The sequence below is a fragment of the Cebidichthys violaceus genome, unplaced genomic scaffold (assembly GCF_023349555.1).
Source record: "Cebidichthys violaceus isolate CVI_PGR_0920_01 unplaced genomic scaffold, fCebVio1.0.p SCAF_11, whole genome shotgun sequence".
Classification (NCBI taxonomy): Eukaryota; Metazoa; Chordata; class Actinopteri; order Perciformes; family Stichaeidae; genus Cebidichthys; species Cebidichthys violaceus.
This window is the reverse complement of record NW_027176274.1, coordinates 1,481,151-1,506,835: the sequence shown is the minus strand read 5'-3', so window position 1 is coordinate 1,506,835 and position 25,685 is coordinate 1,481,151. Positions and strand designations below refer to the sequence as shown.

At 42.7% G+C, this 25,685-nt stretch overlaps 1 protein-coding gene across 1 annotated transcript in view; it reads right to left on the bottom strand.

The window, feature by feature from the left end:
• Positions 1 to 21,631, bottom strand: part of neb (nebulin) — a 78,839-nt gene extending 57,208 nt beyond the window's left edge. The window contains exons 1-35 of the mRNA XM_068736831.1: positions 21,554 to 21,631; positions 16,107 to 16,148; positions 14,844 to 14,951; positions 14,647 to 14,754; positions 14,042 to 14,146; positions 13,858 to 13,962; positions 13,667 to 13,771; positions 12,394 to 12,498; positions 12,021 to 12,125; positions 11,829 to 11,936; positions 10,548 to 10,664; positions 9,599 to 9,700; positions 9,407 to 9,514; positions 9,206 to 9,310; positions 9,016 to 9,114; positions 6,998 to 7,102; positions 6,745 to 6,852; positions 6,548 to 6,661; positions 5,672 to 5,869; positions 5,440 to 5,547; positions 5,258 to 5,356; positions 5,058 to 5,162; positions 3,856 to 3,963; positions 3,424 to 3,735; positions 3,108 to 3,314; positions 2,906 to 3,010; positions 2,637 to 2,744; positions 1,898 to 2,209; positions 1,603 to 1,809; positions 1,384 to 1,488; positions 1,166 to 1,273; positions 765 to 1,076; positions 450 to 656; positions 248 to 352; positions 57 to 164 (exon numbers count right to left, since the gene is read on the bottom strand). Coding sequence (XP_068592932.1) covers positions 57 to 164; positions 248 to 352; positions 450 to 656; positions 765 to 1,076; positions 1,166 to 1,273; positions 1,384 to 1,488; positions 1,603 to 1,809; positions 1,898 to 2,209; positions 2,637 to 2,744; positions 2,906 to 3,010; positions 3,108 to 3,314; positions 3,424 to 3,735; positions 3,856 to 3,963; positions 5,058 to 5,162; positions 5,258 to 5,356; positions 5,440 to 5,547; positions 5,672 to 5,869; positions 6,548 to 6,661; positions 6,745 to 6,852; positions 6,998 to 7,102; positions 9,016 to 9,114; positions 9,206 to 9,310; positions 9,407 to 9,514; positions 9,599 to 9,700; positions 10,548 to 10,664; positions 11,829 to 11,936; positions 12,021 to 12,125; positions 12,394 to 12,498; positions 13,667 to 13,771; positions 13,858 to 13,962; positions 14,042 to 14,146; positions 14,647 to 14,754; positions 14,844 to 14,951; positions 16,107 to 16,148; positions 21,554 to 21,625 — 4,635 coding nt within the window. The 5' untranslated portion in view covers positions 21,626 to 21,631. The remainder of the gene's footprint in view (positions 1 to 56; positions 165 to 247; positions 353 to 449; positions 657 to 764; positions 1,077 to 1,165; positions 1,274 to 1,383; positions 1,489 to 1,602; positions 1,810 to 1,897; positions 2,210 to 2,636; positions 2,745 to 2,905; positions 3,011 to 3,107; positions 3,315 to 3,423; positions 3,736 to 3,855; positions 3,964 to 5,057; positions 5,163 to 5,257; positions 5,357 to 5,439; positions 5,548 to 5,671; positions 5,870 to 6,547; positions 6,662 to 6,744; positions 6,853 to 6,997; positions 7,103 to 9,015; positions 9,115 to 9,205; positions 9,311 to 9,406; positions 9,515 to 9,598; positions 9,701 to 10,547; positions 10,665 to 11,828; positions 11,937 to 12,020; positions 12,126 to 12,393; positions 12,499 to 13,666; positions 13,772 to 13,857; positions 13,963 to 14,041; positions 14,147 to 14,646; positions 14,755 to 14,843; positions 14,952 to 16,106; positions 16,149 to 21,553) is intronic.
• Between the last annotated feature and the right edge of the window lie 4,054 nt (positions 21,632 to 25,685).

Sequence of the window (25,685 nt, the reverse complement as noted above, 5' to 3'; positions counted from 1 at the left end):
TGGGTTGTAGTAGATTAACTTCTTGATTTTGTGACAGGAATTTATTTTGAACTTACATTACTGGCAATGGTGGTACCGGACTTGGCGGCCAAAATTGCGATGGCGTCTCCTTTCAGGTGGTAGCCTTTATTGGCCATTGCCACGACACCGGCTTTGTAAAGTTTCTGTGAAAACAAATACATTCATATGAATCAAATAAAAGTATTAACATGATCTATATCTATACATTGGTAATGTAACGCCTTACATTGCTCATGTTGAGGGCATTAGCTTTGGCCAGGACAATCTCCGGAGCGTCTGGCATGATGTGGATTGTCCGTTTGTCCTTCTCCCAAGCTGCACTGTATGCTTGCTGTAAATGAAGACACCAGGAAAACAAACCAATGATGACGCCTATGAACAAACCATACGTGATATTTTCTGACCCCTACACTGTAAACGTGCTGCACCTTGTTCATGATCTTGTTGTTGGCAGCAGCCAGAGTCAAGTCCATGGAGTCCATCAGCTTGCTGAACTTGAAGGTGGATGGATGAGTGCGGTACCGATTGTCACTCTGAATCTGACCGCCAACTTTAGCGGTCTCAACTCCAATAGAGCCGATGGGGACCCATCCGGTACCTTTGATATAGCTGTTATATTCAGACTTGTAGTCCCACTACGAAAATAAATAGATAAATGAGACAGTGAGGTTATGATCAATGTCAATTATCTGTCAATGTAGCTGCAATAAAAGAGACAAATCATTGATACAACTGTCACTCACGTCGCTCGTCTGGGCGTTCATCTTGCGACACCGCTGCAGGTTCAAGTCGTCAGGTAGGACAAAGTAGTTGTGAGAGATTTTCCTGTAACCAGCAAAAGTCTGAGCAGCAGAGGCCTTCTTGGCGTGGACCACGCTCATCATGTCCACTGGGGTGTGATACTTCAGCTTGGACTTGTTGTAGTCCTTCTTGTAGTTCTTCTCGCTCTGCATCTTAGCCACTGCCATGTAGTGAACCAGCAGAGGGTCGTCCTGGATGCTGCGGAAGCCCACGTGGTGGCCTCTGGCCTTCTCGTACGCTTTCTTGTATTGGACCTGAAAGAAAAAAGAAAACAAGTAAGTCTCCTGTAGATGAATGTTTCAGCAAAATTTTTAAAAAAGGGCTGAATTTATGATTTACATACATTGCTGGCAATGTGTCTTCCGTGCTTGGCATGCAGGACAGAAATAGCATCAGGCTTCATGTCGTATCCCTTGGCAATAACTTCCAGCCACTTGTGCTTGTAGTGACTCTGTGGATAAACAACAGTTGAGACGATGTTTGGTACACAGTAGAGGCTGGTATACTCTTGGCATTTCAGGAATAAGACTTTGATTTTCAATAAATACAATGTGCTCTAACCTCGCTAAGCGTCTGGGCGTTGAATTTAGCCTGAAGGAACTCAGGGCAGTCAGCTGGCAGATGATAGGTGTGCACAAACTTCTCACCAGAAGCTCTGTAGGAAGCCTAGAGGGAAGCAAAAAGAACAGTGAAACCTGTGAATTCTCGTTCTTGCAGGGGGAGCTTTCGTCCGACATACATCAATATTTCAAGACATTTTAAGAGATGCAACATTCTCACGTTGTCCAAGCTCTTGGTGTTGGCCAGAGCCAGAGCTGTGGTCATGGCATCAGTCTTGCTCGTGAATTTGAGAGTACTGGGATGCTGACGGTAGCCCCGCTCAGCCAGCGCAGCTTTAGCAACTTTGGCCTTCTCAACGTCCAGAGAACCGATGGGCACCCAGCCTACACCTCTACTGTAGTTGTTGTAATCGGACTTGTAGAGATTCTGTGTGTTGGAAAGGAAAACATGTTCAAAAAGCACACAAACGTGTTAACTGTCGTCCCTGTGTTGCTGCTGTGTAGGTATTACATACGTCGCTCTGAATGTCCATCATGCCGCGACACCGCTGCAGGTGCAAGTTGTCCGGCAGCAGGAGGTAGCTGTGAGGGATCTTCCTGTAGCCAGTGAACGTCTGAGCAGCAGAGGCCTTCTTGGCGTGGACCACGCTCATCATGTCCACTGGGGAGTGATACTTCAGCTTGGCCTTATTGTAGTCCTTCTTGTAGTTCTTCTCGCTCTGCATCTTCGCCACCGCCATGTAGTGAACCAGCAGAGGGTCGTCCTGGAGGCTGCGGTGGCCGACGTGGTGGCCTCTGGCCTTCTCGTACGCCAGCTTGTACTTGTACTGTATGAAGGAAACACATTATATTTGCCATCGTTCTTTTAATTTGCATAGTATGATAAAAGGGGGAAAATGCGGAAGAAATGTTTTGATCATTGTCGTTGTCTAACTACAGGATATATACATAGTTAAACTTCTTCTTCTTAAATATCACCTCCCCTTCATCTCTCACTTCTTTTTGACCTTTCACTTCCTGTCCTTGCCGTCTGTCTCTGAGCAGATAAGCATGTAACACCTACATCCTTTAGAGCAAAGGTGTAAAAGTGTAACTCTAATAGTGAGCTCTTGATCTGTGGAGACCATTGATCGCTGTATGATCTGAGCCTATATGCAAAAGCTATAATAAACTCTTGAAAAGACAACTTTCAAATTTCCACCATTTCAGTAAAATCTGAATAGTATTGTAGTTTTTACCATATTCACAACTTACATTGCTGGCAATGTCTCTGGAGCTTCTCGCTGCAATAATGGAGATAGCATCTTCCTTCACATGATGTCCTTTGAGCAGATCTTGACGATGAGCGTAGGTGTAGTAATTCTAAACAAAATCAGTGTTAAGTTACAAATACAGCAACTATTTAATTTCTTTATACATTCTACGTGTGCACACACACATACACACACAGACACACACACACACACACACACACACACACACACACACACACACACACGCTGGACAAGAATCTTGCAACTGACCTTGCTGATGTTGACGGCGTTGTATCTGGCTTGTATCAGTTCAGGAACATCAGCAGGGAGATGGTAAGTGTGCATGAACTTCTCTCCACTGGCCTTGTACTCTTTCTGCATAATCACAATGAAGAGATCAGTTTCATGTCTATTCTGTGAAGGAATTCAAAGACTAAAAAAAATCATCAGATTTATATTTGCTCCTTCTCACCGTATTCATGATCTTGGCGTTGGTCTTGGCCAGCTCCATGCTCATGGAGTCAACGGTGCTGGTGAACTTGAAGGTGTCAGGGCGCTGGCGGTAGTTATGCTCATTCAGAGCTGCCGCTGCTTTCTTGGCTTTTTCCACTTCCAGGGAACCAATAGGAACCCAGCCGATTCCCTTGACTGAGGTCTCATAATCCTGTTTGTAGTTAACCTAGAAAGGAAAAGAGGAAAAATAGCTTATCAGACTTATCAGACAGAAACTCTATATTTAAACCAAGACAAAGACATTATCACACCAAAGTCCCTAAAGTCAAACTTACATCACTGGCATCGTAGTTCATTTTGCGAGCGAGGCCCAGACTCATGGCGTCGGGCAGCAGGAAGTACTTGTGGTTGGGCTGCTTGTAGCCAGTGTAGGTCTGCACGGCGGAGGCGTGTTTGGCGTGGACCACGCTCATCATGTCCACTGGGGTGTGATACTTCAGCTTGGCCTTGTGGTAGTCCTTCTTGTAGTTCTTCTCGCTCTGCATCTTAGCCACCCCCATGTAGTGAACCAGCAGAGGGTCGTCCTGGATGCTGCGGAAGCCCACGTGGTGGCCTCTGGCCTTCTCGTATGCCTTTTTATACTGGACCTAGAGGTTAAAGGACGTTCAACATCCCTCATTATTTAGAGTTTAAACCATTTTAACGGTTATTTAAAGCAACAAAAAGAACAATGTGTCTGGTACGGAGAATGTTACAATGGAACTTACATTACTGGCAGCATGTCTGGCAGCTTTGGCAACGACAATGGGGATAGCGTCGGCCTTCAGGTCATAACCTTTAGCAATCAACTCGTGCCAGGCAAGCTTGTAGTAGTTCTGAAATCACAGATTACAGACACAACAACAAACAATATGAGCCTTTTGGCATGAATCCACTACACACACTGCTGCATTTCAGGGCCAACAACTCATTGATCGTGAGACTCACGCAATCCACGCATTTCACACGCTCTCACAAAACCGCTAACTTCCATATCTATCACCAAGTTTAAAAGTAACTCAAAGTAGAATCAGGGTTTAGTAACCCAAATTTAAAATGGAAAACACATGTGAGCCAGAGAGGAACAGGCGAGTCTTAAGATTAGATTTAAAAAACAGGAAGTGAGTCTGAAGCCCTGATCGTTCCTGGTTGCTGATTCCACAAACATGTCCTCAGAGATCTCCCATGTTAGTCAGCTTTGTCCCTGGCACAGTGAGGAGGTTAGAGCAGCCAGAACGGAGTGTCCAGGGTGAGGACTGAGGGGTGAGGACTGAGGGGTGAGGACTGAGGGGTGAGGATGGAGGGGTGAGGAGCGATGCAGTTTAAGGCCTGCAAGAGGACACCACGGCTCTATTTTGGTGAACCCAGCAGGGTGTCCAGATCACAGTCGAGTTCAACTTGCTAAGTGCATTGGCAGCGTTCCACTTACACTAGTTTCGTGGCCAGGCTCTCTTGGCACCAGTGTGGTGCACTTGGGCACGAGGTGCGATCAGTTAGAGCGGTCCTGAGGGACTTATTAGTGACATCATTCAGGTATGCTGATCCACCATATAGTGGTAGTGATGTCATACAGTAGTGATGTCATACGTTAGTGATGTCATACGGTAGAGATGTCAGACGGAGTTTGATCAGAAGAACAGGCCCAATGAAAGATAATCACTGAGATCATTGATCAGTGAGAATGTATTTTAAAGATTTTTGAACTTCTTGTGTTGCTGCTCAATAAAGACTATTTGTTTACAAGCAAGAATAATAAAGAAATGTTGAATATTTTCTTAATTAATTGTCTTTTTTTCTCACAAAATAATCAAAAAGAACCGATAAGAGTCCTGGTATCAATAAAATCCTAACCATACCCATCCCTATAGCTATGAAATAATATTGGGTTTGTATGATTTATAAAGTGATTCTCAGTATTCATTTTTCTCACGTTGCTGATGTTGTAGGCGTTGCACTTGGCCTGTTGGAACTCGGGCAGATCAGCAGGCAGAGAGTACTTCTGGTGGACCTTCTCCAGACCTCTCTTGTAGAACAGCTGGAAGGCAACAAAAAACAACAAGAATTCAACATGAGCTGACCGAGAGAGAGAGACGTGAGGAAGACCTCTAACCGGAGCTCCCAGTGACTCACGTCGCTCCTCTGGAGCTGGTTGACTTTGGCCTGCATCATGACGGGGTGGTCGTCGATGGAGGTGAAGGGGATCTTGTCGGGGTGTTGTCTGTATTTTCTCTGCAGGGAGATAGTGAATGACACCGTTTAACGAGTGACTGAACAACACGTCATGTAGAGGAAGACTGAAGAGACACCCGTACCTCACTCAGGATGTCAGCGGCTTTCTTATTCTTCTCCACCTCCAGGGAGCCGAAGGGGATCCACGGGGTTCCCTTGGTGTAGCTGTTGTAGTCTGACTTGTAGTCATTCTGTGATGCAGTAAAAACAAAATCAATGAATATATATATATATATATATATATATATATATATGTATAATTACTCTCAAATGGACCATGCGAGTACAGGTTTGGTATCAGGGTTAAATGCTCACGTCGCTCTGGATGACGTTGGCTTTCTTGGCCAGGTTCAGCAGCACGCTGTCAGGAGGAAGGAAGTAGTTGGGGCTGATTTTCCTGTAACCCGCCATGCTGGCGATGCCCTGCGACTTCTTAGCCAGGGTGACTGACATCATGTCCAGCGGTGCGTGGTACTTGGTCTTGATCTTTTCATAGTCCTTTTTATATTCACGCTGTGGAGATGATCAGGGAGAGATTTTGTTGAACTTTCAGCTTTGATACATTAATATTAGAAGGGAGGAGTCACAACCTTGTTGAGTGGATGTCCAGTCAGTGTTGATGGTAAATGTAGTCACTTTACCCGTGGATAATTCATGGCTTTACTGTGCTGCGTTCTCAATGAACCCTGATTGGACGTCCACGTAAAAAGTTGGAGAATTTTCTCTTTAACCCTCTGAACCCCAAAACCCCAAAATGTTTTCTTTAAACAATCACCAAAACTACAGCGTTTATTACAGCCTGGAGCTGTAAAAACTGTCATAATCATCAGATTTTCATCTCTTCCAACAGACCTTGAGGGGAGAGGAGGGGAGGAGAGGGGAGAGGGGAGAGGGGAGGAGAGGAGAGGTGAGGGGAGGGGAGGAGAGGTGAGGGGAGGGGAGGAGAGGAGAGGGGAGGAGAGGGGAGAGGGGAGAGGGGAGAGGGGAGAGGGGAGAGGGGAGAGGGGAGGGGAGGGGAGGGGAGAGGGGAGGAGACTCATGATGGTTCTGGTTCTATAGAGGAACAGGACTTTTATTTTGAAGTGAAAATCAAGACCACAGAGAGAAAAAACGCCCCAAAACTGCTTTGCTCTCAGAGGGTTCAGTTAAGGGTATTAAGTATTAAGGGGTTAAGTATCTTTGATGACTTACGTCACTCTGGATCTTGGCCACGTGAACGGAGTGTAAGATTTTGGGGTCGTCGTTGATGCTGAGGGCTCCGACCATCTGTCCTTTGTTCTTCTCATACTCCTTCTTATATTTGACCTGCAGAGAAGAACAGAAGGTGATCAATTAGGAGATTAATGAAATCTACCTGACGCACAGAAGTCACAGCGGCTCATACTCACATCACTGGCGATGTTTGTGTGAGCCCGGGCGGCGAGGATCGAGATGGTGTCGCCTGTGATCTCAAACTTCTTCGCTTTGGATTTCTCCCAATCGTACTTGTAACAGTTCTGCAGAGAGAGAGAGAGAGAGAGAGAGAGATAGAGAGAGAGAGAGAGAGAGAGTCGAGCTGTTCAGGGAACTAAAGGTCTAACGCTCACAGCCCTTCAGTTTCAGCTGAGAGGCAGAAAAGGAGGCGTTGGAGCGCTTTCTTACGTCGCTGAGGTTAAAGGCGTTGACTCTGGACTGGATGAAGAAGGGGTAGTCTGGAGGGAGACAGTTCTTGAACTTTGTGTCCTCGTACTTCGCTTTGTAGTTCAACTGCAAAGAGGACAAAGTCATGAAGTTATGATTCATTTAAAAGGTGGAATATCCTACTTCATGCACTGGACATGAAGTAGAAAGAAAACATTTATTTCACTACTTCTGTCTGTTTACGTCTGTAGATTTCTACTAATTTCAGAAAATTTCAGAAAATTTCAGAAAATTTCAGAAAATTTCAGAAAATTTTAGAGAATTTCAGAAAATTTCAGAATTTCATAGAACTTGTAATACAGTAAATGCTGGTGTTGATGTGAGTGATGAAGTGGTGAAGTTTGATGGTGATATCTACTAGTTCATGTTGTGACCCTCTTCACCTGGAGACTCTTCTAAATGTCTGGACTTTAACTAAACGTCTCTTTAAAGGAGCTTTTCTATCAATGGAGTTTTTCTCACACTCTGATCCAGAAATCTCCACTTCAGTAGTTCTGACATCCACCAAACTTCACACCTTCATTCCTCTCTGTGTGCTGAATATATATATATATATATATATATATATATATATATATATCATTCATCTCTGTGTGCTGAAGCTTTCTACAGAGGGGTTTGTCCACCCACCACTCACACACTCATTTATACATCTATTAATAAAACATGGAGGAAACAGATTTTTTGTCAACTATGAAACAAGAATTTTGAACCTGGCTTTAACCAACGTTCAGATTTCTGCTCTGGAAATGTAACATTAAAATGAGTACATATTCAATAAGATACTGCCTCATTTGCATATTTAAATACAGACTTTGAGGAATCTTGTAATAACTCCTGGACTGAGGTTGAGGTGTTATCTGACTTTGTGTCACTGGAGGGCAGCAGAGTCTCAGCTGGACTCTATCTGAACCCCCCCCCCCCCCCCCCCCCCCCCCCGGATCACAGGGTTTATTCTGGGCCGACTGAACGCTTCTATTTATACTACAGGAGAGATGGCTCTCCAGTTTCCATGGCGCCCACAGAAAGACAGCTGGGCTACAGTTTGTGGATGATCGGGCACATTTTAAGATTCATCTGCATATCTGGGAGAATTTGATCGAGAACATTCGCTGAAGATTGAGGCAATTTGAGAACAACCTGAAGTTTATGAACCACTGATGAATCCTCTCGTATCGCTCCCGGTTCAGCTCCGGTCGGTCGTTACGTTTAGAAGACATTTCATAAGGTTATTAAATGTTATCACCTACAATATCGTACTATATTAAAGAACAGCTTTCCCTTCAGGGTGAGATCAGCACTTAAAACACATCTTTAAAAGATGGCCGACGCCTCAAAACGTTCTATTTATTCCTCCATCTCTTCACGTCTTATTTCTTTATTTTACTATTTTATGGTGTTTCATCAAGTCACTCTATTTATTTAACACATTCAAGAATAGATGCTTAAATACAGGTTTACTTCATTAAAGACACAAACAGGGGAATAAAAGGCAATAACACATAATGTGATATATTAAAACAATAAAAGAAACATATTGCATGTTTAAATTGTGCTTGTTATCATATTTGTATATGCACTTCCATATATTTTGCACTTTCCTCTGTTTTAAATTCAGTCATTTGTTGTTTTATTGGTATTATATTTCCTTTTTTATGACCTTTATCACCTCTTATTTTTTATAAAATGTAATATAAATGTCTTTTACTTAAAGTGGCAATCTTGGAGTATTTCATTTCAATATATTTGCAGTATTATGTGGGTGTCTGTGGCAATATTACCCAGAAACAAACAGTATTACAGTTTTGTTTTGTTTTCTTTAATTAAAATGTTTGAATTGTTATTCTGTAAATGATTTAACGTTAAAAGCACTTTGTGCTGAAGCTTGAAAAGTGCAATCCTACATGAAGGTGTTGTCATTGTATGATTGATGTGAACAGTTGAACTTTAACCCGAGCGTATCAGCTGGTCGTACGTACATCACTGAGCTGGTAGGCGTTGATGGCGGCTTGAAGCTGAACTGGAGAATCCACCACCTGTGTGAACTTCACTGTGTCTGGATGCTGCCGGTACGTTTTCTGCAGAAGCATTTAAAGAGAGAAACATCAACAGAAACGTGAGAATCTGATTTACTGAGAAGACGTGTGGATATTAACAGATTCTACTCACGTCGCTGCACTGAAGCAGCTTCTTCCCGGCTTCATATTCAGGCGTCAGCGTTTGAGGGAAGAAGCATCTCGTCTTAATGTCTTCATAGTCCGCTTTATACAGTTGCTGCGAGATGAAAGAGGAGAACATGACATGAAAGACATGATGAAGGTAAAACTCTCGCACCGGGGATGTAGATTTTTATAAAAATGAAATATTTACATCTTTCTTCATTTCCTCCACTTTCTGGCAGTGAAGCATGTAGACGTCTTCATAGCTGCCGATGTAGTGGCCCTTCACCTCACTCTCATACTTATCTTTGTAACGTACCTGAAGAAGGAAATCAATCAAAATGTGAATATTTAATAAAGGAAATAAAAATGATAATAAACATCAGAGGTTTTCTCTGCTCACATCAGTGAACTTCTTAAGCACGGAATCCATCTGGAACTTGGGCGTGTCGCAGTAGTTGATGCTGGAACCTCTGGCTTTCTCATAGCTGGCCTTATAAACTTTCTGTAGAAGAAGACCAGAGTATGAATTATGATCAGTGACTCGCATGAGGAAACGCACACACAGCCAAAGGAATCGTCTGACTGCACACATGTCAGCAAGACTGTAACGTGATGCATGCAACTGACTTTCCAGATGGTTGAATTAGCAGCACTAATGTGACAATCCACTCAGAGAACCCACAGACACCACAATCAATCACCTCGTTTTCTAGTCTAACGAGAGAAATTCATGTCTACACAGGGAACAGACACGGAGACCAGCGCCTCAAATCACAAACGTACAACGTCTGAAATCTTATCTGAACTTAGTTTAGAAACATCTTTACTGATTTTTAAAAACTAGAATTATTGCCTTTTTGGTTGTTTGCTTTCACTAAACCAGTCAAGTGTCAGTTTACATCCATGTCTGTCCGAAAATATATTCACTTCATTATTGTATTCTCTTAGATATTTGTATGTAATTGTCATAATAAGCAAATCAATTGTTGAGTTATGGCTCAAAAACGTTGGAGACCTTTCACTACCAAATTTGAATAAAGTCCCGTTGGATGTTTGTGCCAAAATCACAACGTCTCCTACGGAAAAATGTTACCGCCAACAGAACCGTGCTGACTCTCCTCATAGCTGAAACTGAAAATTGAACGGCCATCTTTGATTTGTCTAGGAACACAGCCATGAGTAGAGGAATTAGCATTAGGAAGGTAGGATTTTTCCTACGTTTCAAACTTAAGTTAAGATTAAACAATCAGTTAGGATCATTTTCACTGTAGAGAGCCCCTGTTTTCCACCCAAAATACAGTCCATCATTGCTCTATAGAAGCAGCTGTGGCTTCTCTTCAGACACCCACATCGCTGAGGATGGTGCCGGCGTATCTGAGCTGCCTGAGCAGAGGATTCTCCGTGGCGGGGAGCGTGTTGTAGTCGGCCTCCGCTTTGCCCTTCTCGTACTCCTTCTTGTATTGGACCTGAAAACACAGAGAGTTGAGATGAGGCTGATTCATGCTGACTAAACCCCCCACTGCATGTGTCTTTTTATTCTTTGTTAAAATGACGCATGTCTGCATGAATGTGTGGGTGGAAGTCTGATATGTTGTACTTTGTTGCAGTGGCATTGAATTTAAATGGAGGTCTTGTGTTACAGCGCGTCAGTGTGTTGACTCACACTCTGCTCTGAGACACTCGGCTCTATCTGGAGCTCTAGGACCTACAGTACCACTCTGGTGTCCTCTGTTGGACTCACATGTCCTCTGTGTGGACTCTTTCTGCTCTATCTGGAGCTCTAGGACCTACAGTACCACTCTGGTGTCCTCTGTGTGGACTCACTCTGCTCTATCTGGAGCTCTAGGACCTACAGTACCACTCTGGTGTCCTCTGTGTGGACTCACTCTGCTCTATCTGGAGCTCTAGGACCTACAGTACCACTCTGGTGTCCTCTGTGTGGACTCACTCTGCTCTATCTGGAGCTCTAGGACCTACAGTACCACTCTGGTGTCCTCTGTGTGGACTCACTCTGCTCTATCTGGAGCTCTAGGACCTACAGTACCACTCTGGTGTCCTCTGTGTGGACTCTTTCTGCTCTATCTGGAGCTCTAGGACCTACAGTACCACTCTGATGTCCTCTGTGTGGACTCACTCAGGTCTATCTGGAGCTCTAGGACCTACAGTACCACTCTGATGTCCTCTGTGTGGACTCACTCTGCTCTATCTGGAGCTCTAGGACCTACAGTACCACTCTGATGTCCTCTGTGTGGACTCACTCTGCTCTATCTGGAGCTCTAGGACCTACAGTACCACTCTGGTGTCCTCTGTGTGGACCCTCTCTGCTCTATCTGGAGCTCTAGGACCTACAGTACCACTCTGGTGTCCTCTGTGTGGACTCACTCTGCTCTATCTGGAGCTCTAGGACCTACAGTACCACTCTGGTGTCCTCTGTGTGGACCCTCTCTGCTCTATCTGGAGCTCTAGGACCTACAGTACCACTCTGGTGTCCTCTGTGTGGACCCTCTCTGCTCTATCTGGAGCTCTAGGACCTACAGTACCACTCTGGTGTCCTCTGTGTGGACTCACTCTGCTCTATCTGGAGCTCTAGGACCTACAGTACCACTCTGGTGTCCTCTGTGTGGACTCACCCCGCTGGCAGCGATGCAAGCCTTCTTGTTGGCGTCATAAACGGGCGTGTCCGTTTGCATGAAATAGATTTGGTCTTTATTGTCCTCGTAGTCTTGCGTGTATCTTTTCTGCAGGGAGAACAGGATCAGCACAGTTAGATGCAGTTGAAGTCACAGCGTTCAGAAGACCTTGGGGTGGACGTCGGCTCTTACGCTGCTGAAGTTTTCCATCGCCACCCTGGCAGTCGCCACGTCGAAGTATGGCGTCTCGCACCATTGACCCTTCACGTTCTTATTGTAATCTTCTTTGTATTTGAGCTGTGGAAAACAAAAAGTAATGAAGCCAGTTATATTCACAGTTCTGTAGATGATGGTGTCTGATTGAGAGCAGCACTTCGTCTTCGTCATAACTTAAATGCAGAATCAGTCAGAGACAGAAGGAGAGTGCAAGTTTGAGCCTCTCAAATGAGGTTTATGATCCTTCTCTGCACTTATCGTTAGTAGAAGTAAATCTGTCTTCCGTCCTCCTGTGCTTCCTTCACATACGCAGCATGCTTGAGAGCCACACTGAAGGTGTTCTGCTTACATCACTGCGCTGATTGCTCACTCTCCTGGCCAGCTCCACTTCAGGAGGATCAGCCAGCGAGGTGTACTTCGCCTTACGCTGATCGTGACCCTTCTTGTAGCGAATCTGCAGACACACACACACACACACACACACACACACACACACACACACACACACACACACACACACACACATTAGGAGTTTAGTGAGGCGGTCACTTCTTCAACATCAGTAGCTGACCTCAGCACACACATCGTATCGACTGACTTTCTTACATCGGCAGAAAAGGTTACACACTATGTGAGTAGAAATAACTAAACATAATATAATACATAATACATCTGAGTACACACAAACCAAAGGAAGAACAAAGTAAACAACGTTAGAGGTGGAGAACATGTGCTCGTTGATGCTGAGGTCAAGTCACAGCTACTTAGATATTCTACACTGTAAAAACTACAAGAAACAGTATATCATATAGATCAAATCCTATATCATGTTTAACACAATATCAATATACACGGTATATATATATATATATATATATATATATATATTGTGATTTGGTATTTTAGATGAACCAGATGTGAAAGACTACTTTAAGGTGTTTTAGGGAACTAAACAAGTTAATACTTGTAATATAATTACTAATAAATAATTAATTAATAATCAATAATAAAAGACAGTTATATTCAGGTGAGAGCTGCCACAGAATAAAGGGTTCAGCAAACTCTCTGCCAGTTGACAAAATTCTCATAACGTATATTATATCACACAGCCAAACTTTAGAATCATTAAAAGCTTTTTCACAAATATTATGTGTGTTTTTGTACATTATTTGTACAATTTCTGGAACAAAACTACCACTTGTAAAAACTGCACAGCTCTTCCATTTTTAAGTCAGATATACTGTACATAATTTGTATAATATATTGTCATAATTTTATTGTATTTTTCTTCTATTCTACATTTGTTTCTTGGTTTTTGCAATGCTTTGAATTTTGATTTAATTTAATCTAATTTAATTTAATTTTTTTTATTTATTTTTTTTATTTGATTTCATTATTTCATTATTTCATGATTTATTTTTTTATTCATTTTATTTCATTTCATTTTTCTCTTACGATGTTTATGTTATGCACCAAAACACCAAAGCTATTTCCCTTTATGTGAAGACCTCCTCGGTAATAAACCCGGTTCTGAGGCTGGTGAAGGCCACACAGGCCTAACATCAGAAGGTCAGAAGGTGTCATTGGCTGCAGGTGAACACTGGTTGTGTCATCAAGCTTACATCACTGAGGACCTCCTGAGCTTTGGCCACCCTGCGCAGCTCGGGGCTGTCGCTGTATGGGTAGAACATGGTCTTCTCTTCGTCCCAGAGCTCCGTGTAAAGTTTCTGAACGAGGAGTGAACACGGTGAATGCATTTCTTTACATTAACAGCATCGCATGTTATTCCTGCCGTCACAACATTTGTCTTTACTTTGCTGTAGTTGGCAGCGTTCTTCACGGCCAGAACCAGCTCAGGAGCATCGGGGGGCAGCAGGTACCGGTCCTTCGTCTCGTCCCACTTCTGTCTGTACAGAACCTGCGAGAGAGAGCAGCACCAGGTAAACACTCAGGTGATGCTGCTCCTCTGAGTCTGGCTCTATTCTCAGGTGACTCACCTTGCTGATCAGGTCGGAGACGCGCTTGACGTGGGCGACCTCTCTGGCCTCACCGTCGTACAGGCTTGTAGTCCGAGTCTTATTTCCCTCCATGCGGTATTTCACCTGAAGAACACGTGTTGGTTTATCATCATCCATGACGAGAGAAAACACACTTCTAGTGTTTAGTTTAGAGTTCTACTTTCAGCTTAATCCATCATAACGTTTAACTCATCCAAAGACCTCAATGTTCAGCATCTGAAACTATGATAATACATTTTAAAATCATTCTGTTTTATCATTTAAAATCCACTATGATACAAAGTATGGGTTGAGTATTTATCATTATTATTATTTATTTTAAATGTTTCCTTTTTTCTTCTTTATCTTTTTTAGTATTAATAGAATTTTGATGTAATAAAATAAAAATAAAAATAAATAAAAATGTGTCCTTAATGTTCATTGTAATGTATTGGTCTGTGAAATAAATAAATAGGTTTATCAAAAAACCTATAAATAAATAAAAAATAATTTGCTGCTGGCCAAAGAATAATGTAATTTAAGTTCATTTCAGGAACAGGATTTAAACGTCTCCTGACGTCCTGATTTGGGGGATTGTTCGGTACCTCGCTGAGCTGCTCCTGGGCCTTCCTGATGCGAATCAATTCAGGAGAATCAGTGATGATGGCCGGAGGATTCCCTCTGGTCATGTCGTACGCATGCCGGTATTTGTTCTGTCAAGAAGAACCCGATATGTAAAACTTAAAAACAACTGTGACATATTCCACAATCACTGGCAGCTGAAGCAGACAACAGGACTCACGTGACTGTACTGATCCATCATCTTCTGGCTGTGAGCCAGGTACGGAGTCATGAACTTGGAGGTGTCCACCTTCACCTTCTTCCTGACTTTCCTGGTGGGCAAGCCAGACTGGAGGAGGAGGACAGAGACACGATCAGCCACCGACTAGCTGAAGAGGGCCTCTGCTCCTCCACGACAGGAAGGAGAACTTACAACGAGGTCATCGCAAAACAACGGCGAGGAGGACTCAGCGACGCCACGACAAAACAAAGCGCTTCAGGTGTTTATAGTACATCAGTAACAGATTCAGCTGGTTGGGATAAAGTCATGAATGTTGGATGGAGGGAGACTGAAGGCGGAACACAACAGGTAACAGGTGGGGAAGCTGAACGTACGCTCATATATGAACTATATATATATATATATATATATATGAATATGAGCATTGAGCTCTGCATGCAACGCCAGCTCAGCAACAGGAAGCAGAGCCACAGAGACCAACTCACAGGAAGTTAGACTGAGCCCAATAAAAAGAAGACTTTTCTTCTTCACTTAAATATGAAGGTGGTTCAAAAACATATATGTATAATGTATCATTATAGCCCTGTATAAGAATCTAAATACTGTGAAGTTATACTTAAAGGAACACTCCTCCTTTAATAAACATGTGACATGAGCACGTTTTAAACTCTCCACAGTGTCATTTAACTCCTGAAACGTACTGACTGTGGAGCCTCTTCTTATAACACTTCATACATCTTTAAGTATCATCTATATATCATCATTCTTATTCTCTAGTTGCAACAAATTATAATCACTATAACACAAAAATTGTGTTAAATACATTTTCTGTCTTTACTTACAATGATCACTTAAAGTAACTTAAAATCACATTATAATGCATCATAACAGTGATTATAATGCATCATAACAGTGATTATAATGCATTAACTATGAGAATTATAACACACAATGATCCTCACATTAAAAAAGCCAGTATGTATGTATGTATGTATGTATCTATGAGTGCTTATAACTATGACTACACACAGTGATATAAGCAGATTATAACACATTATAAATGTTTATAATGAATTAATGTCCATGCAGAGCTTGTTTCTCTACACGTTGAAGGCTTTAACATAAAGACATCGAGGACAGAAGGTGACATAAGCAGACAGGTTATCTTTTAACAGGCATGCAGATGAACGGGGGGGGGGGGGGGGGGGTGCAGTGCTGTACTGTTTGAACGGTTGTCTCTTGGGAGAGGAGGAGGTGCTTTACCTGGAGGGTCTGAGAACTCGTGTGCTCAGTCGTCGTTGTCATCTGCTCGACATATTACAAATATAGGACACACTCTGAGGTTTGACAGCTACCACAACACGTTATGGGAGAAACAGCACACAATCGTTCTCCTCACTGGACTCAGATTGAGGGTGATTTTTCTGCAGCTCTGGCGCTCCGTTAACACCTCCGCTGTGACAAAGCGGGACGTCACTCTACACCGCATCGCATTAGTGGTCCTGTTCTGTCGAACGCCCTCAAGAAGAAGAGAGGGATCTTTGTCCTAACGTGTAATAAACTGGTGAATGTCGTGTAATTAAGACTGTCGTCTAATTAAGCCTCTATTGCACAGGAGGACAGAGAAGCATTGATATGCTCTGTTATATGAGCCTGAGGTCTATAAACACCAGCCACTCACGTGACACCATACTTAGACCACTGTTCCTGTCAGCCCAGTCCGTCTACTGGTTTCTTTTACAGGGACAACAACTGTCTGTCTCTCTTCTCGTTGCTCAGCACAAATATAATGCCAAAGGAAAGTCAATTAGGATCCTTATTCATGGTGGAGATACAAATCAAATAATCCACGTGACTAAGCAACAGTCAGAGCGAGGGATGGACTTCATAGTGTCCAACAACCAGAACCGGTGTTCAACACCACGTTGTGCTTTTGTTGCCTGAACCTAACTGCTGGTTTTGTTGCCTAAACCTAACTGTTGGTGGTTTTGTTGCCTAAACCTAACTGTTGGTGGTTTTGTTGTCTAAACCTAACTGTTGGTTTTGTTGTCTAAACCTAACTGTTGGTGGTTTAGTTGTCTAAACCTAACTGTTGGTGGTTTTGTTGTCTAAACCTAACTGTTGGTGGTTTTGTTGTCTAAACCTAACTGTTGGTGGTTTTGTTGTCTAAACCTAACTGTTGGTGGTTTTGTTGTCTAAACCTAACTGTTGGTGGTTTAGTTGTCTAAACCTAACTGTTGTTGGTTTTGTTGCCTAAACCTAACTGTTGGTTTTGTTGCCTAAACCTAACTGTTGGTGGTTTAGTTGTCTAAACCTAACTGTTGGTGGTTTTGTTGTCTAAACCTAACTGTTGGTGGTTTAGTTGTCTAAACCTAACTGTTGGTGGTTTTGTTGTCTAAACCTAACTGTTGGTTTTGTTGCCTAAACCTAACTGTTGGTGGTTTAGTTGTCTAAACCTAACTGTTGGTGGTGTTGTTGTCTAAACCTAACTGTTGGTGGTGTTGTTGTCTAAACCTAACTGTTGATGGTGTTGTTGTCTAAACCTAACTGTTGGTGGTTTTGTTGTCTAAACCTAACTGTTGGTGGTTTTGTTGCCTAAACCTAACTGTTGGTGGTTTTGTTGTCTAAACCTAACTGTTGGTGGTGTTGTTGTCTAAACCTAACTGTTGGTGGTTTTGTTGTCTAAACCTAACTGTTGGTGGTTTTGTTGTCTAAACTTAACTGTTGGTGGTTTTGTTGTCTAAACCTAACTGTTGGTGGTTTTGTTGTCTAAACCTAACTGTTGGTGGTTTTGTTGTCTAAACCTAACTGTTGGTGGTGTTGTTGTCTAAACCTAACTGTTGGTGGTTTTGTTGTCTAAACCTAACTGTTGGTGGTTTTGTTGTCTAAACCTAACTGTTGGTGGTGTTGTTGTCTAAACCTAACTGTTGGTGGTGTTGTTGTCTAAACTTAACTGTTGGTGGTTTTGTTGTCTAAACCTAACTGTTGGTGGTTTTGTTGTCTAAACCTAACTGTTGGTGGTTTAGTTGTCTAAACCTAACTGTTGGTGGTTTTGTTGTCTAAACCTAACTGTTGGTGGTTTTGTTGTCTAAACCTAACTGCTGGTGGTTTTGTTGTCTAAACCTAACTGTTGGTGGTTTAGTTGTCTAAACCTAACTGTTGGTGGTTTAGTTGTCTAAACCTAACTGTTGGTGGTTTTGTTGTCTAAACCTTAATTTCCCTTAACATTATAAGTGCTTCAGAAAAGTGCAAAGCAAGATATTGACAATTGTTGTCTCTGTACATAAATAGATTGCATTTTGTGACTATTTCACAGACTTGTGTGAGACTGTGTTGTGATATCTGTTGCTGAGGCACACAGCAGTAATCAAAGTGTTTAGACAGCCTCCTCATCTCCTTCTCTGATCACAGATGGTTTAAACTCTAAAGGACTTCACCCTAGTAAAATCTAGCCATGCAGATAGTTTCATTTCAAAACATTTTGAGATATCTGACTATAAGTTGTCGGCCTTCACTCTAATACGGTGAAGCTGTGGTGCTCATAGCATAACAAAATGGCAACTTGAATTTCTAGAACAAGTGTCCTTGTTACTCTGAATAATCCACAGTTTTCTTGCATAGGAGTAGTCCCATAAAAACAAACGTTGACAGTTGTTTCAGTGAATAATCCAGAGTAACATTCATGCTGCGTCTGGAAAGAGATGTTTTAAATACGCTGTGAGCACCACACATGAACCACACATGAACCTCTTCACCTCTAATGTACTGGAGGCAGAAATCCCCAAATGTGGGGTTATGATCAAACATTTCTGCATGGTTAGACACCCCTGGAAGTAAAAGAGAGAAACACCTTTCATCGGTTATGAGGAGAAATCTCATCTATTTATGGGGAGAAGCCTCCTGAACCTCCGACTGGCTGGTCCATGAATAGCCGCCTGACTTACAGCCTGCCTGATTTACAGTCTGCTAAGTATTTACAGTCACATCAGGTGGAACGTTTGGACCCTGGTTGCTTCGGAAGCTGACCAAAATAATAACTTCAAATCTAGAACAAACCAGAGCTGCGAGAAAGAACATCTCAAATCCTTTCTTTTTTGTGTGTAAGAGGCTTCAATATCTGGATCTATCAGACAGGAGAGAAGCACAGGTGTGAATGAAACACGTCCTGACAGAGCGACGCAACGACAACCTCAGTGTTTCCATCACCTCTCTGAGAGAACACTGTGACGCTAACACTCCATCAGAGTGATTTACAGCACAGAGGCTCCTCTCTCTCTCTCTCTCTCTACCTCCTCTCTCTCTCTCTCTCTCTCTACCTCCTCTCTCGCTCTCTCTCTCTCTCTCTACCTCCTCTCTCTCTCTCTCTCTCTCTCTCTCTCTACCTCCACTCTCTCTCTCTCTCTCTCTCTACCTCTCTCTCTCTCTCTCTCTACCTCCTCTCTCTCTCTCTCTCTCTCTCTCTCTCTACCTCCTCTCTCTCTCTCTCTCTCTACCTCCTCTCTCGCTCTCTCTCTCTCTCTACCTCCTCTCTCTCTCTCTCTCTCGCTCTCTCTCTCTCTCTCTCTCTCTCTCTCTCTCTCTCTACCTCCTCTCTCTCTCTCTCTCTCTCTCTACCTCCTCTCTCGCTCTCTCTCTCTCTCTACCTCCTCTCTCTCTCTCTCTCTCTCTCTCTCTCTCTCTCTCTCTCTCTCTCTCCTCTCTCTCTCTCTCTCTCTCTACTCCAGTTTGCTGCTCCAAGTGACTGGAATGAGTTGCAAACACGCAAATATTAACACTAAGTACAATATATATTGTACATATTAACAATATGTACAATATATATTGTACATATTAACAATATGTACAATATATATTGTACATATTAACAATATGTACAACATATATTGTGATGTTGTAAGTTTTGTATGAGATTGTTTGAGATGTATCTTTGCTTTATTTTGTCTTTTTGACCAGGTTGTTGTTGTAAACTGGTTCTCAATTGACTTATCTGGTGAAATAAAGGTAAATAATAATAATAATAATAATAATAATAATACATTTGTGATTTGTATAAACTGCTCCATGGATATTGAACTGGTAAAGATGTTGTAGACGACACTGAGAGAGACCAGTCTCTTCTCATTCTGTTTCATAACTGTTTCAACACAATGAAGCTCCTCTAGGGATTCATTGTTCATTGAAAATATAATAATAACAATTATTATATAATAATTATAATTTGAAAATATACTCCGTCCAGCGAAGTCAAATCCTACACTTCAATTGAAGCGTTATTGACGTCGCACGGCTGTCAAGCCATCGTCTGTTAGGAGTTATGTCGTAACTACCGCTTTGCATTGTGGGATATTGATGCTGGCTTAGTGTCCGGTGTTTGAAGACTGTAATATTTACAAAGCAGTCAGCGATTTGAGTACTATTGGTTTCTTAAAAAGGTTTCAAATATCCTAAAAACAACGAGCACATTACTGTTTCTACTTGACGACACCTTAAGTCAGAGACGTACGTCTCTGGTTTCTGAGAGAGAGTAGCTCACGTACATAAAACAACATGAAAGAACATGCTGAGTTTCTTAACACTACTCATGATCATAATGAGCTACGCAGTCGGTCATCTTTTTAAAGTGATTGAACTAGATCTTCTGCTCATATACTGAGCTGGACAGTCAAACGTGTGTTTCTCTCCCTTCTGTAGATCAGACAGAAGCCGTCCTACCGTTACTCAGAACCAGGAGCCCGGTCTCCACAGTGCAGATGAAAGTGCCAGTGAAATCAGAGTGTATTGGTCGTGCTTGATGCTCGTTATCCGCCTCCCAAACGATTCACATCTTTGCAGTAAAGATGGTGAATCTTGAAACAGTTGATATGTTATATGGGAGTTAAATGACGACTGGTTGACTGGTAGGTAATACGTTTTTAGACCATTCAGACTCCCCTATAAGATATCAGCAATATTAAGTATGAAGAAATATACAAGGCAAACTTTAATCCTATTTCACCAGGAAATATGAGATTAAGCTGTTAGCCTTCTGTTTTCACTCTTCCATTGGCCACTGACAGGGAGACCTTCACATGTACAGTAATACAATTCATAATACACAAAATGATGACATCAATAATAACAATATGAGGTTAGATCATCTGGAGACAAATATGAGATTGGCAGTGAACAAACAAACAGGTCAATTTAAACTTCCTGAAACCTGAATTCTATGAAATACAATCTTGTACTATTTGTGCTACAAGAGGAAGAATCCTGCCGTCATTTGGGAACCATTACAGAGTTGTATATATTTATATATATATATATATATATATATATATATATATGTGTGTATATATAGGATGGCATGCTAACTACACATGATTTCCAGCCATCTTTACATTTATAGTACAAAAGCTAAATATTCCATCTTGAATTTGAGATAGTTTTGATTTAAGTGGCTGTTAAAGGCAATCCAGGACTCAGAAGGTGTCCGTCTGAAACCGGATCCACCAGAAGACGTTGTTCCATGAACTGCTGACTGCATGAGTGAGGTGAGGGTGGGGGGGGGGGGGGGGGGGGGGGTCACTAACTTAACTATTCATAGGGGACTAGAACCTGTATTTAACCTGAACTCTACTGGATCATTCCTCATTTTTTAAAATCGTATTTAAGCTGGAAACGATCAAAGATAAGCAGATACAGATAACGGTGAGAAAACGTCCACTTACCTCGTCCACAGTCTCATCCTCAAACTCCTCATACTCCTCATACTCCTCATATTCCTCCACAACTTCCGTCATTTTGAGACGGATTTAGAGTCTCTGCCCAAAACACAGATAACATGTATTATTCATGGTTTGAACTGTGAACTTAAATGTTCCATTGGTAGCATGGAATCACAGATTTCAGACAGCTAATGCTGGGGCTCAGACCAGAGATCAGAAGAGACAAATGCTCCAGTGATATTTTAGGACGAGGCCAGTCGTCCCCCCACTGCTGAACCCGGCTACCCCGATTCAAAAATAGGAAGTAAAACACAGCAAACGCATGCTAGAAAAAAAAAACTACATAAACACATTGATGTTACACCAAAAGTGTGTGTCGTACCAGCGACAGATTCCCGCGGTATTCTCCTGACAGTAAGAGAAAGAAAAAAGCCTCACTTTCCATCCACTAGGGTCTCAAACTGAACCTGCTGACCCCTAAAAGCAAAGTGATCAAAGTAAATGTGTGAAACTCCTCACAAAGTGCAAATCAGTGGTTGCAGATTAGGAAGGTGAGAGACGTTACAACAGGCCTGTGAATGTGCGACAGCCACAACACAGCTCAGAGGAGCTGAAGGTTGGCGACAGCTGCCCAGCAGAACTTCAGCTATTTGACATGTAAGCTAATGCCGCGGCCTGATTGGTTGACTCTGTTTAGCAAACGGTGGGGCCAATGCCTTCTGAGGCTGCAGGTTAAATATAGGACGGCATACTAAGTACCTTTTTTAGCACTTCATTGCCCTCTCTTTAAATCAAAAGGTAATTTTCTCTGTAAAATAATAAGAGAAATAGACCAAAAGTCTAAAAAACAAAAAGGCTCAACAGGTGTTGAGATTTCAGAGAGAAGGCCGCTTCAGATACATCCAAAGAAAAAAAGAGAGGCCTGGTTTCATCTGGTTGGAGATCTTGATTGTTGGGTTATTCCTTCAATGTGCAGCAGAGCCTTCACACTCTTCATCCCTCAACCAGCCGGATCCAGATGGCAGCAGAGGACGGCAATAACGGACGTCCGAGCGGATGGAAAGCCATGCAAGTGTGTGGAAAATATGGATATTTGAGGGTTTTTTGGTTTTCCTTCTTTCGCTTTCTTACCGGTTATACAAAGTTTAAAGGTCTCCCAAGCCGCCAAAGTCTCCCCAGCTTCCCTCCAGAGAAACACCGGGCGACAGCACACAGCTGCGATTTCTACCCAGGTTATCATGTGGCCGACTCAGCCAATCACAGGCCGGCGCTCTCAGGTTTCAGAATCTAAATATACCTAAATGATCCCTTCAGAAAAGAGCACCTGTCGAGGCGACTGCATCAGCGGTAGGGTTATGAGGAAGGAACGGAAAGCATGAGAAAAGAAAAAGGGTCAACCCCGTCTACAGCAGCAGCACTCTGTGAGAGACGGCGTGTTGACGAATTATAGTTTGTTGTATTTTGCAAAAGGCTTTGGAAGCAGGTGTGATCGTGGGTGAGGATAGGAGCTGAAGACCCAGCAGGGCTGAGAGCCAGACCTGTTGAGCTCATCTGTTAGCTGACCCTGAGCTGGTCCTCTCTGGAATCAGGTCAACGTCAAAACTCAAGGAGGTCTATCTAAAATAGATGAGGTCTGACAAATCACCAATGCCCCGGGGATTACAGACAAAGCCTGTAAATGAATAATGAGTCAACCCAGACAAGTCTCGACATTTGCTTTGACATGATATGATACATTTAGAGCATTAGGGAGGAGAGGAGGAGAAGACAAGAGAGGAGAGGAGAGGAGAGGAGAGGAGAGGAGAGGAGAAGAGAGGACATTGTAGAGCAGAAGAGGTTGTAGAGCAGAAGAGATTGTAGAGAAGAAATTGTAGAGCAGAAGAGATTGTAGAGAAGAGATTGTAGAGAAGAGATTGTAGAGGAGAAGAGATTGTAGAGCAGAAGAGATTGTAGAGGAGAGATTGTAGAGGAGAGATTGTAGAGCAGAAGAGATTGTAGAGGAGAGATTGTAGAGGAGAGATTGTAGAGCAGAAGAGATTGTAGAGGAGAGATTGTAGAGCAGAAGAGATTGTAGAGCAGAAGATATTGTAGAGCAGAAGAGATTGTAGAGGAGAAGAGATTGTAGAGGAGAGATTGTAGAGCAGAAGAGATTGTAGAGCAGAGGAGGTTGTAGAGCAGAAGAGATTGTAGAGCAGAAGAGATTGTAGAGCAGAGGAGGTTGTAGAGCAGAAGAGATTGTAGAGCAGAAGAGATTGTAGAGCAGAAGAGATTGTAGAGCAGAGGAGGTTGTAGAGCAGAAGAGGTTGTAGAGCAGAGGAGGTTGTAGAGCAGAAGAGGTTGTAGAGCAGAGGAGGTTGTAGAGCAGAAGAGATTGTAGCGGAGAAGAGATTGTAGAGGAGAGATTGTAGAGCAGAAGAGATTGTAGAGCAGAAGAGATTGTAGAGGAGAGAAGAGATCTTTATTTATCTCGAAGGGAATATTTATCAATACAAGTACTATTAAAGAAGCATTGTGTAGCATTCTGGGGGATCTATTTGAGTAAATGTAATATAATAGTCATGACTATGTTATATTAGTGTATAATGACCTGAAGCTGAGAATGAGTCCTTCATATCTACAATGAGAGCTCGTCCTTAAAGCTACGGTCAAACCTTCTATCGATACAGAAGTATCTCCTCATTCAATTTAAACTTGAGTTCAAAATGAACAAACAGTTTCAGGTGACTAGAACATGCAGGCCGGCTTCATCTGAATTCCATTGCTGGAAGTATCAAACCCGTGTTATCCTGATAGAAGAGATCTTTGCAGATGACACAGTATTTAACCTTTACTCGGGATCCTGTTATCTCTGATGACGGTCCAGATAAAGAGAACTCTGCATGGATGTAAGTGAGAGGATTTCTCTTCTATACCGGAGGAAGAACACTCAACCTCTTTCAAAGCAGTGGAGCAGAGCAGACTGCTATACAAGTGTATTAGGTATACAAATACATCAAGAACTATTTCTAGATGACATACGCTATATATATTTGAGGTCAAGTGGCAGCTATATGGTTGATTTATGAATAACATGAAGAGACAAACGGCATCAACCTATTAAGACAGGAGAGAAAGAATGAATCTTGTACCAAGTATGTATGATGAGCTTCTATCTCTGTGGAACGTCTAACCTCCACTCTCCCTCTATGTGCCAGGAGGACGGTGCTACCGGGGGAGAGAGGGACAGCAGCAGCTGAGTGTCTGTCTATGTCTCTCTCTGTCTCTCTCTCTTGCTGTCTTTTTCTCTCTCTCTCTCTCTCTCTCCCACTGTCTGTCTCACTGTCTCTCTCTTTCTTTCTTTCTCTCTCTCTCTTTCTCTCTCTCTCTCTCTCTCTCCCGCTGTCTCTCATTGTCTTTCTCTCTCGCTGTCTCGCTCTCCCGCTGTCTCTCATTGTCTTTCTCTCTCGCTGTCTCTCTCTCCCGCTGTCTCTCATTGTCTTTCTCTCTCTCTCTCTCTCTCTCCCGCTGTCTCTCTCATTGTCTTTCTCTCTCTCTCTCTCCCGCTGTCTCTCTCATTGTCTTTCTCTCTCTCTCTCTCCCGCTGTCTCTCTCATTGTCTTTCTCTCTTGCTGTCTCGCTCTCTCTCTCTCTCTCTTGCTGTCTCACTCTCTCTCTCATTGTCTCTCTCTCTCTCTGTCTCACTGTCTCTCTCTTGCTGTCTCTCTCTCTCTCTCTCTCTCTCTCTCTCTCTCTGGACTGGAGGGTTGGTAACGTTGCTGCTGGGTCCTCAGTAGCAACATCACCGCAACTTTTCATTTTAAATCTCATCTAATCTGCAAAACTCAAAAGTGGTCACATTTTAAAAGTTATTATATTTATATTGAAGGACCAACCCATCCATGCACATGAAACCAGTGCTTTACATTTAAAGTTCAGACACGCTATCAGTGTTTTAACCACTCTAGACCCGGGGGGGGAGGGGGGGGGGTTTACATGCATGATGCTTAGTCACTGGACAAAAAATGACTGATGAGCAGTGAGACCAGAACCCGACAGCTGCAGGACAGACGCCCCAAACATCAACAGTAACACTCACTAAGCCGAGCGCATCGCCCCGTAGGAAACAATGCATCCTAGTGAGGTAAGAGGCCGAAAA